We start from the raw sequence: 14,584 nt of genomic DNA, 5'->3' as shown, positions 1-14,584 counted from the left end.
GAAAGAGACCTGGGCAGAACACTCACACAGAAAGAATGGGAAGGGGTTTACTACAGAGCTCGCCACTCGGCCTACCACATGGGACTGACAGAAACCCTTACTAAACTCGTTACTTATTGGTACTATACCCCTGGAAGGCTCCATGCCATAGACCCATCTCAGGACGCGACCTGTTGGAGAGGGTGTGGGGAGGTTGGTACACTGGTTCATTTGCTCTGGGACTGCGTACACATCCAGACATACTGAACTCAAATTCTGGACAAAATCGACACACACTTGGACACGCAGAAACCACGCTACCCGGCTTACGTCCTTTTATGTGCCTCCCAAATCCTGTGACCTTCCCACTCAAATCTCACAGGGGTCGGCTCATGGCAATTGAGTTGGGTTCGGCGGTGCAAAATGTTCTAACACATTGGCGCTCCCCCCAGACCCCCACTTTCATAGGCTGGCTACATCGACTCTGGTATGTTCTGGGGATGGAGAAGCTGACGCTGACGGGGGCAGGGAGGGGCTTCTCGTTTGCCGAGCTGTGGCAACCCTTTCTGTCCCTACTTGCGTCTGAATTTAGGGAAGTCACCTGCCCAAGGTATCGCCGCCTTCTGCCGATTTCTGACCCCGAGGAGTCAAGGGGTGAGGTCTGAGTTTCAGAACGAGCTCTCAACACAGCATACTTTTAACCCTTTTCTTTTGGTGGACAAGGGAGAAGGTGGGGGGAGGGTGGGGTACGTTACTTATATGTTGTGAGCTTGTTCTGTTTTCTTTCCGCACGTCCTTTAATTAAATCGGCCTGCTGTTTCTGCTTGTAGTACATCCTCCAAGGGCCGTGTTGCAACATGTCAGTGTGGAATGTATTGTTTGTTGAGAAAGCGCAATAAATGATTTAAACCATAAAAAAGCTACCTGTTTGTTTGGAAAAATTGCATGTGAATGTTTAGAATCATTCATTGAATGTTTAATAGCACAATATTTCCCTTTATTACATTGAACGTTTTAAAATCTGGAAGAATGGTAGCAGAAAAAAACATGAGAAAAACATGTTCTTACAACATTCTTAAATCAAAAAGTGTTGTATGCCCAGCCAACAACAAGCATGCATGCATTGAAGTATTTATTGTTTATAATCTGTATATGTGTTCACTCTACCGACGAGGGCTTTTTACAGCATCCACTGCATCAAACGTGCCTCCTAAATGGAACTGCTACTTCTCTGTCTGTTTGTCCCGTGCCTTCCGTAATATATCTAAGATGGCCACATTTGTATATGAGCTATAGAGAAATACATTTCATGTATCTACTTTATAATGTCTACATCCAAAGTTAATAATAACAGTCTTTTAAAAGGAATGGGCTATGAAACCTCCTTCTTCCTATTTATGTAGCACACTGCTAATTATGTAAATACTGTACATGTTGCAATGCTTTTCTAACACTAGAAATTGCACATTACGTCGTACCATTGCTGTTTTGTACTTTAATGTTCATTACTGAGTGCATGCATAGTTGTATGATTCCAACTTAATATTCCAGGTGGCAGTGCTATAGTCATAGTACAGAGGTTATTAACTGTTTGACTTTGGACCCCTCCAGTATCACTACTGGAAGCCAGGACTGGCCGAAGCAATTTGTGAGATTTGAACTTCAAAACAACACACAAAAATACAGAAACAAGTATACATCAAATACACAAATTATGAAATATTTCGTTTAATTCAAAAGTAAAAAAATGTACGAACTGAGCTTTTAAATGTAATGGGAATTTGGGAGCTGTTCAAAATGTGAATGTTTTCATTTCTAGAAGATGAGGCAATATGCTTGCCCCTAGCATCTCACTGTATAACTTTTGCTCCTAATGCATGCTTTCATTTTATCAGTGCATACTGGTGATTCATTTGATGGCAGCAATCATTCAAACGTTTCAATTTAGCTTTTTACGTGGGTACACGTAATTATTCCACTAATATTATTTAATTGTATAAACAGTTGCGAATCCCCTGCACAGTCTGCTCTGGTGTTTTTGTCATTGGTGCCTGTGGCCACAATCTTATGCTAAAGAGGAGTCAGTCTGCATAAGAAGTTGTGAATCTAAAATCTTTTGTAAAAAGTGAATGAATAACTTTCAGTGGGTCAGTGATTCCCGTGATTAGGTAAAACAGCTGCAATTGGTGCTGATAGGATGTTTCACACATTTAGAAGTGCACACAGAAGTGTTAAATATTACGGGATGTGACCCCCAGATTCATCAGAGCCAGTCAAGATCTGAGGACAGCCATATAGGTATATGGCACTGAATTTATAAAAAAAAAACTATGTAACAGTGATTCTTGCCAGGAGGAAAGATAGATACACTTAGTACAGGGAGAGGCTTCATGGGTGCAAGGAGGGGACAAGCAGTCTCCCACACAGATTTCCAAGTGGATTTAGCTGCATTGATTTGCTTATTAACTGGAATGGTAGGTTCTGAGAGTGACCTTCCTAGGTATAGTATAGAAAATGAAATGAATGAGATACACATGATAAAGCAGTGATTAGTTTCTGAGGGCAAGATGGAAGAAATGGGTTCAAGAAGAATCCCTTTTAGGTGTAAAGAGCGTTGGAAGAAAACTTTAGATTTGTGTATTACAAGTGACCAGCCAGACTGACTCCCCTGCAGCTGTGATTCCGGTTGGGGAAAATATACAAGAGGTGGCGGTCCCAGTAGGTGATACTGACTCTGATACACTTGACTCTGCAGGGAATTTCTACTCCATGTCGGACCTGTCTAATCCTCTGGAGTCTGAGAGTCTTGAAGGGGACATAGACCATTATGGGGAGACAGGTGACGCAGCCAGCGATAATAGCTCGAGCAGTTTAATACAGGACCACAGGAGTTCTTCTGATGAAGATGATGAGGAGAAGGAGGTGGAGAACGAGGTGGAGGGGCTCCCAGCTAGTCCAGAATGGGAAACAGATGAAAATACAGTTTTATCGATACAAGGAACTAGTGCTGGTTCCCCCACTATCAAGAGTTCAAACAAGGTAGACGATTCTAAGGCTCCTGTGGTCACGTTGGGTACATTATATCAGCTCATGCTACAACATCGTGAAGAGACGAGAACTGAGAATTTACGAACACAAGGGGCTGTACGGAAGCTGCAAAATAACCTAAGACGAGTGGCTAGATCATGCTCCGAAATTACCGCAAGGGTGGTTGAAGCCGAAGAGAGGATCTCTGAAATTGAAGATAGGATGAATATTCAAAAAACACAGATATCTTCCTTGGAGAGTTTAAAGGAAGAGATTAACTGGAAGCTGGTTGACATTGAAAATAGATCACAGCGCAATAATTTACGTATCTTGGGTATTCCTGAGGGGAGCAAGGGGGGGAATGTTAGGCAATTTGTTAGTGAACTTTTCGCTGAAGCCTTTCCGGAATTATCACATTGGAAGTGGGATGTGGAACTCCAAAGGGCCCACAGATTTCCATTTCAAATGAATACTAGATCTGGTAGCATTCCTAGACCAAGAGCCATATTGATCACCCTGAATAACTTTTTGGCTAGAGAGGCTCTATATGACTTAGCCAGACCAGATCGAAAGCGCAGGGGGAAGAGCTTGGAGTTCTTTGTTCGGCCTGATTATTGTCATGCCACTGTCCAACAACGCTGGCAGTTTCGCCAGCTAATACCGTCTTTTCAGGCTAAGGGGGCCCAAGTATTTCTTCTCAATCCCTCTAAATTGAAAGTAATTCATAAAGCAAATTCTTATTTTCTTACATCCGAAGGGGCAGCTAAGGAGTTGCTAGCCGTACTATGAGTATGATCCCAGAATTTTTTTCTCTCTGTTGATGAGGCATCAACTTTCACTTTTTGCTTGGTTTATTTGACCCTACTTAATTTTACTTAAGCTGATTTGTAGCGAAGTTTACTGAGCTGTTTTTTTTTACTTATTATGTTTGACATATGTTGGACATATTATACGTTGTAGAGCGAGCCGCGAGGCACAGGCTACTTCTCACAACATCACATGGTAGGGACTTTTCAGTCCCTCGGCCCATTATGGGTAGGGGTCTGGGTAGGGATAGGGGAGGGGGTGGGTAGTTTTTTTTCTTTTGCGGGGTGGTGGGTTTGGGCTTTGGCCTGGGGTGTGGAGGGGGCAAGCTTGGTTACAAATGAATGTGTAAAGAAAGATATGTGCTATAAGATGTTTTCGTATTGGAATTGCTATTTCGTCTTGGAGATTTACAGACAGTCTGGTGCTTTAACTGATTGGAGTTCTAAAATAAAAGGGATTCTTTTTGGGTATTTATTCTTTTTCATACGGGAGGTATGTCTTAACTTAGATTCATGCAGTGGCAGTAGGTTGTTTGGATTAATTTCAATAAGATGGGTATTTTGAGAATTTGTTCTTGGAACATTTGTGGTCTAAACAATAGGGAAAAGAGGGGGGTCTGCGCCCAATTAATACAGAATATGAACCTTGATTTATTGTGTCTTCAGGAAACACATCTGGTCTGGAATGATATACATTTATTTAACGAATTGGGTATGCAGTTATTGGGCTGTACTCGTCAAGGTACCACCACTAGAGGCGTTGCTATCCTTATGAGAAAATGATTGGCCAGTCTGAAACGATCTAAAGCAGACGAGTACGGTAGATGGATGATTATTGAAATCTGTATTGATAATAAATTATGGACTATATGTTCAGTATATGCCCCCAATACAGATGATCCGGACATATTACATTTTTTAAACCTAGAATTAGCCACTTGGTCATCTCCTCTAATTTTTTGCGGAGATGTAAATATTCATATGGAAGGTGGTCTAGACATACGGGGCACTTCAATATATCCTGGACTGAAAAAAAAGACATTTAAGGCATTAAGAGCTTTAGTTTTGGACTTTGGTCTGTCTGATGTGGGCTTTGACAAAAATCCTTTATCACCGGGGTATACTTTTTTTTCCTCACCACATCAAAAACTTTGTCGACTGGATTATTTTTTTGTTACTCTAGGGTTTAATCATAATATTGACTTTCAAATTCTTCCACGAATAATTTCTGATCATAATCCGGTTTTATTAGTGCTTAAAATTGACAGACCAGATACACCTCTGATGAGTACTTGGTCCTTTGAGCGAAAGTTACTGGCGGACCCGGCATATATAGAACATATGGGAAAGTGGATCAGAGAGTTTTTTGAGTTTAACAGGGGGAGTGCATCGACCCAAAATGTTTGGGATGCATTTAAAGCAGGAGTACGTGGGGAGACTCTGTCGTATTCGATTAGAAAACAAAAGAACATCCGGAATAAGCTAGATCGTTATTATAAAGCAATTCTGGAATGGGAGACTAAATTAATCATTTCTATCAGTCTAGCACAAGACACAGACCATATTAAAACCATTTTAGATATACATAAAGCTAGACTGTATGAGGTGTTAGCTACTAAAGTGGCTGAGCAGACCGCAATATTTAGATCACAGATTTATGAAATGGGGGAAAATTCTGGCAGGATTTTGGCAAAAACAATAAGATTAAAAGAGACCACTAATGTTGTCACTGCAGTTGAGGATGCTACTGGGCTAATCCATAATAATCCCGATGAAATCCTTGAGGTATTCCGACAGTTCTATTCAAAGCTTTACGAGCAAGATGCTCAATTATATTCTAACGAGCTCTTCTTGAACTTTTCCTCATTGCATAACATCACAAAATTAACCACTGCTCAAGTTCAGGCTTTAGATGCTGACATTACATGGAATGAAATTGAGTCGGCGTTATCCTCTCTCGCTTCGGGTAAAGCAATGGGGCCTGATGGCATCCCTCTGGAGTTTTTTAGGCTATTCAGGAACTTATTGAAACAAGACATGCTGGCCACTTTTTTAGAAGCACAGAAAGGAATAGCGCCTGCTTCTTGGAGACAATCAATAATAATGGCATTTTTGAAAAAAGATAAACCTGCTACCAGCCCGGCTTCATATAGGCCAATCTAGCTAATTAATGCAGATAGCAAAGTTTTCTCTAAAATATTAGCCTCAAGGATATCAGGGATAATTGCCACCATAGTCTCTAGATGGCAACATGGGTTTATACCCGGGCGGGATACTACGGATCATGTCCGTAGGATCATTGCCCTTATGGACTGGGCTCAGGGTACTAAAACATCTATAGCAATCACCCTGTTGGATGCTGAAAAAGCATTCGACAGGGTGGCCTGGCCCTATCTTTGGGATATGCTCTCCCTGAAGGGGTTTGGACCTACTATGATCTCGGCCTTGAAAACTCTGTATAAATCCCCTCTGTCCTCTGTAAGAATTGGGACAAAGTCATCTGCCCTGTTCTCTATCAATCGGGGGACCAGACAGGGCTGTCCAGCTTCACCATTACTCTTTGCTATCTATATTGATCTGTTTATTAAAGAGCTTAATCAAACTGAAGATATTTCCCCAGTTCCGGTGGCGGGAGTGAATTACAGAGCGTTGGCCTATGCCGATGACGTGGTCGTGATTACAACAAATATTGTTAAGGCTATCCCAAAGGTAGAAGCGTTGGCATGTAAGTTTGGTTTGTTTTCGGGGTACAAACTTAATATGGCTAAAACGCAAATTCTCTTAGTGGGCCAGACTCCTTCAGTTCGTCCGTTGGTCCACCTCAATATTGTTACGGTGGCGACATATCTGGGCATTCAGATTACTACACCAGTATCTTCTATCCCGGAACTCAATTATAAATTAATTCTAAAAAAAGCCAATTCTATGTTGGAGCGTATTAATTATTTGCATTTGTCTATATATGGGAGAAATAACGTGTTGAAAATGTTAATTCTTCCCAAATTTTTATACCTATTTCGTTCTGTCCCTTTAGAATTTCCTCTTATTTTTTTTAAAGAACTTGAGAGAATGACGACTAGATTTCTGTGGGGCTATAAACGCCAACGTAGAGCGTATAAGAAGATGATCCTTCCTAAGGATAGGGGAGGATGGAATACACCTTATTTCTTGTTTTATTATTTAGCATCTGCTTTACAGTTTATTTCTCCTTTGATAATTGGCGCAAATGTACAATTACAAGAGTCACATGCTCCTTCAATCTATGAATTTGCTTTGGGAGTTGAGGCGCGTGGGTGCTTGCTAACTAATATAGAACCCAGCTATTATAAAAAAACAAAATTTAAGATATTGAAAGCTGCTTTTTTTGTTTGGAAGCTAATCCGACGTCACGTAGGACTCCAAAACATATCTAAGTACACCCCTCTGATGTCTATACATATATTTCCTCCTATCTTTAGAGATTATACAATGACGAGATGGGGGAACAGTGGCATTAATGTATTAGGTGATTTATGGCATAATAACCGCATTATAACATTTTTGGAACTTAAATCTAAGTTTAATCTTACAAATCTGGATTATTTCAAGTACCTCCAGGTGCATAGCTTTCTTAAGAAGATGACCTCTCTGGATCACTCTGGGTTGGTCGAAATTCCTATCATTGACGCTTTATACACTAAAAAAAGGATAGGTGTATATTACAAATTATTATTATCTTCCTGCTCTGATGATATGTTGGATATTCAACAGCGGTGGGCGGAGAAGACGAACTGTGATAGCAATTCGATTCAGACATCTATTTTGCTTGCTAACTCTGTTTTGTTGACGGGCAGAATGCGTGCTCAGCATTTTATGGCCATCTTTGACCTGTATTATACTCCTGCAAAAATTTCTAAATGGGGCTCAACCACTGGTAATGCATGTAGTAGATGTGGGTTATTTGCTGCTGACGCAGTTCACATGTTTTGTAGCTGCCCACGTTTAACATCTTTGCTACATGAAATTCAATCCTTCCTCACTGTAGTACTTGGATCTGTAATAACAATAACACCTGAATTAGTTCTGTTAGGAGTTTCTTCCAAGATATCGAACGAGTATAATAGAAACCTGGTTTTTATCCTTATGGCAATTCTTCGAGGGTGTATTACCCAAGAGTGGATTAGTCGTGAAGCACCATCGTTTTGTACCTGGAGGGCACGTTTATTAGCAATATATAATCTGGAATATGCTATATATAGAACAAAAGGGACTAAAAAAAAGTCTATGGGAATGAAAATTTGGGCGCCAATTCTGCAATGGATTGAGGGTGAAGCAGGATAATTCTTGGCTATTCTCTCTTTTCCTCTCTTTCTTTTTACGCCCTAATATGTTTTTATCTGTTTTTATCTGGTCTGTCGTCTGTTGGTTACTAAAAAAAAAACAAGCTGTATCTATTTATTTACTTATTTATTTATTTTTTTATTATTATTATTATTATTTTTTTTTTTTATGTTTGGTATTTATTTTCTGTCTGCTGCTTGCACTTGTCTTTCTGGTTTATATGTATTTTTGTTTGTATTGTAACTGGCTTGCATTAAATAAAAACTTTATAAATAAAAAAAATAAAAAAAACAAGTGACTATAAATATCAGCGTGCTTGTCTGTACCTTGGGAAGAAGATGGAGGACTTTGGGCTGCTGTGACGGTGGATTCTTTACGCTCCCTCCAGTTCCTTGATTGACTTCCACCAAGTGTTTTGTCATTATTCCACACCTTAAAAATTGAAAAATGTAAACGTTACCATTATGTGATACTATAGGTCTTACATTACTAGCATAGCTATAGCAATGGTACAGCAAGTCACTCCGGGTCACTGTAAACCCTTGAAAATGGAGGGCTAGGTATGAAGTGGCAGTGAAAGATGTGAAGGTGATATTTAAAATCAGAAAACATTTTTAATGCAATGTATGGGGATTTCATGGTAATCTACTCAAATGGGGAAAATAGTAAATTGTTACTGAGCTCTAACTCAACTTATGTCTCCAAAACTGCTTGTCATCAGTGGTGGAGTGGGCAAAGGCAATGAGCAATCTCTTAAGAAAGCCGCTTCAGTTTGTCTTGTGTTAAATGTGTTAAATGTGAATGTGGGATCTCTGACTTAATGGACTATTCAAAGTCCTCGATTCATTCAGTATTTTCTCATGAATGCAAGATGGCTCATTGAGAAAAACGCTTGATGCTGACCCCAGGTCCCAGCTTTAATCTGCAGGTCACAAGTTTGAATCCAACCAGGCGAAGTTAAGGCAGCCTTTCTTACGTCTGCTGGTGGTAAATTGATTACTATTAAATTGGGTAATAATTACACCTGTTATTTACATCGCGAACGTGTGGCAAGATGTGTTCACTAAAAATGAATTTTTGTTCTCACTATTACCTTACATTTTGAGGTCCTTTAAATCCATTTTAGTATGAAGTTTGACTGCTTTTCTGTTTCTCATTTCTGGAAATGTTGCTGAGGCTTCCCGAGAATCAGTCTAATGCAAAAACAACAGTTGATGGACAGAATGCAGAACAATGTCATACATTCACCCCAGTACAGAGATCTGGGCCTAAATCCATCGTTTTTTTGCTCACCATGCCATTCCAATTTGAACACAGCCGTATGCAAATCAGTCTTGACCCTGTGCCTCATCAGGTGTTTCAGGTGTTTGTTAAGCGCAACTACTCACCCATAAGGGTCTCAAGGCGCTGGGGGGTGTGGGGGGTTCGCAGGTTCCAGTCCATCAAGGAGGTGGACTGTCGAAGAGCCAGGTTTTGAGGTTTCTTGCGAAGATGGGGAACGATGTTATCTGTCTGTGGTGGAGGGGAAGGTCGTTCCAGGCTCTGGCCGCGCGGAAGGAGAAGGGGCGGCCTCCCGATCTGGTCTTTCTGGTGCGGGGGACCACAGCGTAGGAGAGCTGGGCTGATCGTAGGGTCATTTGGGGTGCGTGGAATTTGTTTCGGCTATTCAGGTATGCTGGTCCGGTGTCGTGGAGGGCCTTGTGAGCGTGGGTTAGCATCTTGAAGGTGACTCTAGCTTCGATGGGGTGCCAGTGGAGTGTGCGCAGGTGCTGGGAGATGTGGCAGTGTCTTGGCAGGTTGAGGACCAGTCTTGCGGCAGCGTTTTGGATGTTCTGTAGCTTGCGGGTGAGGTTTTTGTTTATTCCGGCATAGAGTGTGTTGCCGTAGTCGAGCCTGCTGGTGACCAGGGCGTGAGTGGCGGTCTTTCTGTGTTCGAGGGGGATCCATTTGAAGGTCTTACGTAGGAGGCGGAGGGTGTGGAAGCAGGAGGACGAGACAGAGTTGATCTGGCGGTCCATTTTGAGCTCTGAGTCCAGGATGATTCCCAGGTTGCGTGCGTGGTCCGTGGGGGTGGGCAGGCTTCCGGGGCTGGGGGCCACCAGGTGTCGTTCCATGTGTCTGGGTTTGGGCCCATGATGAGTACTTCCGTTTTGTTGGTGTTAACTTGTAGGCATTTGTTTTTCATCCATTTGGCGACGGCTTCCATGCCTTCTCGAAAGTTGTCTGGCGGTGTTGGGTTCGTTGGATAGGGAGAGGATGAGTTGGGTGTCGTCTGCGTATGACACAATGTCGAGTCCGTAGGTTCTGACGATGGGGGCGAGCAGAGCCATGTAGACATTGAAGAGTGTAGGGCTGAGGGAGGACCCCTGGGGGACTCCACAGGTGGTAGGGGTAGGGTCCGAGAGGAAAGGGGGGAGTCTGACCCGCTGCGTTCTGCCGGAGAGGAAGGAGCGGATCCAGTCGAGGGCCTTGTCTTGGATCCCTGCGTTGTTGAGTCTGCGTATTAGGGTGTGGTGAGAGACTGTCGAACGCCGCTGAGAGGTCGAGGAGGATGAGGGCTGCTGTATCTCCTTTGTCCAGTAAGTTACGGATGTCGTCTGTTGCGGCGAGGAGTGCGGTTTCCATACTGTGTTTTTTTCTGAAACCGGATCGGGAGGAGTCGAGGATGTTGTGCTCTTCGATGAATGTGGCGAGTTGGCTGTTGATAGCTTTCTAGATGACTTTCGCTGGGAACAGGAGCAGGGAGATGGGTCTTTAGTTTTTGAGGTCGGTGGGGTCCACCGAGGGTTTCTTCAGGAGGGGAGTGTGCTCAGGTGGAGGGTGGATTTGTGGACGATGGGGAATGGCAATGGCGATGTCCGGTCCCGAGGTGGTGTTGGTCCAGGTTTTGGTAAAGAATGCTACGTCCGGGGTAGTGCTGTCGAGGAGGTCCTAGATTTCAGTGGCGTGTTTGTGGAGGGATCGGACGTTGAGGAGGATGCATTGCTGGGTCTTCGGTTCGGTTGTGTTCTTGCGGGCGGATTGCTTGGCGGTGCTGCAAGTGTGCCGGCAGCGGTGACAGCTGAAGGGTCTGTGGGTGTCGGCTGGTGATGCTAGCTTGCAGTTGTTGTTTGCAGCCTGGGTTGAGAGCGTGGAGTGCTGCTGGGTCATAGCAATGGTGGGGCAGAGATCCAGGGTTCCTGGCGCTGGCCGAAGTCGGGTCGCGGACGGGCACAGACGAGCTTGCCGCGATTAAGTAGGGGTCGAGGAGGGCTGAACAGCTGGGAGGCGGGAGCGGGGAGGGGAGCTGGATTGGGCCGGTCGCACTGGTCGTGCTGGGGGGGAGGGGCTGCGGGGGCAGCAGCGGCGGGGAAAAACTGGCTGAAAACGGCTAAAGGAAAAAGGCGAAAAGAGAGAGAAAAGTGCAAATAAGGCAGCAAAAGTGCAAGAAAGAGGGGAGGAAAGACACAGAGGACACAGGAGAGTGAAAGGAGGAGATTGAGATGAGGGTAAAAAACGAGTGAAAAACAGAGGAAAGACACAGGAGAGTGAAGGGGGGAGCTTGAAATGAGGGAAAAATGACCGAAAAAGTGCAATTAAGAGTGGAGGAAAGACAGAGAAGACACAGGAGAGTGAAATGGAGAGATTGAGATGAGGGTAAAAAATGAGTGAAAAACGGAGGAAAGACACAGAAGGAGAGTGAAGGGGGGAGCTTGAAATGAGGGGAAAATCACAGAAAATGGAGGAAAGACCCAGAAGGAGAGTGAAGGGGGGAGATAGAAGTGAGGGAAAAAACGAGTGAAAAAGGAGAGAAAAAGCGGAGCAAGAGAATGGAGACAGAGGTCCACTGGACCACCAGGGATGAGGCGCAGGTGAAACCTGCGGGTGGAGGAGGGCCTCGAACACCAACACTCGAGAGTTCAGGGGCTTGGGGGAAGGCCTCACTTAATGGTGGATCTGCGAGGGAGGAAGAGCAACAATTTCACTGACAATGAGTCAGTGCTCTTGCTCGCCTGCCCCGCAGTGGCCGCCATTAAGTAGGGGTCGGGGAGGGCTGGACAGCTGGGAGGTGGGAGCGGGGAGGGGAGCTGGAATGGGCCGGTCGCACTGGTCGTGCTGGGGGGGGAGGGGCCATGGGGGCAGCAGCGGTGGGGAAAAACAGGCTGAAAAAGACAAAAGGAAAAAGGCAAAAAGAGAGAGAAAAGTGCAAATAAGGCAGCAAAAGTGTAAGAAAGAGGGGAGAAAAGAAACAGAGGACACAGGGGAGTGAAAGGTGGAGATTGAGATGAGGGTAAAAAATGAGTGAAAAACGGAGGAAAGACACAGAAGGAGAGTGAAGGGGGAGATAGAAGTTGGGGAAAAACGAGTGAAAAGGGAGAGAAAAAGCGGAGCAAGAGAATGGAGACAGAGGTCCACTGGACCACCAGGGATGAGGCGCAGGTGAAACTCGAGAGTTCAGGGGCTTGGGGGAAGGCCTCACTTAATGGTGGAGCTGCGAGGGAGGGTGAGCAATTTCACTGACAATGAGTCAGTGGTCTTGCTCGCCTGTCCCTGCAGCGTCCGTCATTAAGTAGGGGTCGGGGAGGGCTGGACAGCTGGGAGGCCAGAGCGTGGAGGGGAGCTGGATTGGGCAGGTTGCACTGGTCGTGCTGGGGGAGAGGGGCCTCGGGGGCAGCAGCGGCAGGGAAAAACAGGTTGAAAAAGGCAAAAGAAAAAAGGCAAAAAGAGAGAGAAAAGTGCAAATAAGGGCAAAAGGAAAAAGGCAAAAAGAGAGAGAAAAGTGCAAACTCATGGGACAGTCCAGCCCGAACTGCCAAGCCAGGTCCTCCCTGGACTGGAAACAAGCATCCTAGGACCGGCTTTGGGGTTTCACCCCTCTTCAGCCAGGATAGCTTGATTCCAGTGACATGGAGAGCACGGGACCCACGTCTGGGCATACCCGTCCCACTCGGGGTGACAAATGCAAAAACAACAGTTGATGGACAGAATGCAGAACAATGTCATACATTCACCCCAGTATAGAGATCTGGGACTAAATCCATCGTTTTGTTTGCTCACCATGCCATTCCAGTTTGAACACAGCCATGTGAAAATCAGTCTTGACCCTGTGCCTCATGGGAACAGTCCAGCCCGAACTGCGAAGCCAGGTCCTCCCTGGACTGGAAACAAGCATCCTAGGACCAGTTTCGGGGTTTCACCCCTCTTCAGCCAGGATAGCTTGATTCCAGTGGCATGGAGAGCACGGGACCCACGTCTGGGCATACCCGTCCCACTCGGGTGACAAATGCAAAAACAACAGTTGATGGACAGAATGCAGAACAATGTCATACATTCACCCCAGTACAGAGATCTGGGCCTAAATCCATCGTTTTTTTGCTCACCATGCCATTCCAGTTTGAAAACCAGTCTAAGATCCCAAACTTTTGACTCCTGAGGACCCCTATTGAGTCACTATTGGAAGCCAAGGACCCCCAAATAATTTGTACGATTTAAATTTCAAACATTAAAATAGTAGTTTGAAAAAAGTAAACACACACTTGTGCACACCAAAAAAATACTTCAATCACTAAAGATTTTAATATTTTATATAGAAAGAATTAGCAAAATCGAAAACTTTTAATGGGATGGTTAGCGCTGCATCTCGGCAACTACCTTTTCAATGTTTGTTTCTATTTCGCAGTATGAGGCTCCTGCCAGGGCCAGACTGGAAACCTAAAGCAGCCCTGGCAAATGTTGTCAGACCAGTACTAAGTGCAGTGAGTGAGCCTGGCCACTGCAAAGCAAACTTTGGGGGGCTCTCCCACCAAGGAAATTTGGGAAATAATGGTGTATTCTGCAACACATTTGTCATTATGTATTGAATTGAATTTGCTTTTAAAGCATAGTAAATGATGACCTTACTATGCACCAGTACAACAATCTTTTTGGGGCTCTTTTCTGAATCCTTCACTATCACTCTCCAACAGTGCCTCTCTTCTCTCAATAGCCCCTCTGTCACATGTATTCAATTTGTTTTATAGCATCTCTCATACAAGTGTAGGGTGTCAGTGCACTTTACATCACACACATACAGAGACAATGAATCGTATGTGTGTAAATCGGTGTATTGAAAATGTTATATTATATGAGGCTAAGGGGACTTTAAGGTGTAGGATTCACGTCATCCATACTGGTGAGCATTTTTTACGAGCGCTTGGTCTGGAGAAGCACAAAATCTTGATACAGAATGTAACATAGGGGATAGCTTTGACTTTAATTATAACAGTTTAATTCTACCCAAACAAACCTTTTTGGCAATATGAGGATTATGAAAGACTGGGAAAAAAAGATATCATACTAACTTGTACCATGCAGTTTGCATGCAGCTGTTTGATGGCAGGTCATAGCTCAAGGTTCTAGATTATGATTGTAACTCATAAACTGCACAATAACAAAAGAATCTCTGTGACAAAAGCAGTAACCCACTGAGCTAT

The 14,584-nt window shown here is 44.0% G+C and overlaps 1 protein-coding gene and 1 long non-coding RNA gene across 2 annotated transcripts in view; one reads left to right on the top strand and one right to left on the bottom strand.

Annotated features, from left to right (window-relative positions):
• Nucleotides 1-14,584, bottom strand: part of LOC146810960 (protein bicaudal C homolog 1-A-like) — a 273,354-nt gene that overhangs the window by 61,391 nt on the left and 197,379 nt on the right. Inside the window, exon 17 of the mRNA XM_085618020.1 lies at nt 8,459-8,564. Within this exon, the coding sequence (XP_085474146.1) occupies nt 8,459-8,564 (106 nt within the window). The remainder of the gene's footprint in view (nt 1-8,458; nt 8,565-14,584) is intronic.
• The window catches only part of LOC146810961 (uncharacterized), a 179,126-nt gene that overhangs the window by 157,169 nt on the left and 7,373 nt on the right, over nt 1-14,584 (top strand). The gene's annotated exons all lie outside the window — the stretch shown is intronic.

This window comes from Triturus cristatus, chromosome 7, assembly GCF_964204655.1.
Source record: "Triturus cristatus chromosome 7, aTriCri1.1, whole genome shotgun sequence".
Lineage (NCBI taxonomy): Eukaryota > Metazoa > Chordata > Amphibia > Caudata > Salamandridae > Triturus > Triturus cristatus.
The sequence above is the reverse complement of the archived record's forward strand: the minus strand, read 5'-3'. Positions and strand labels throughout refer to the sequence as shown.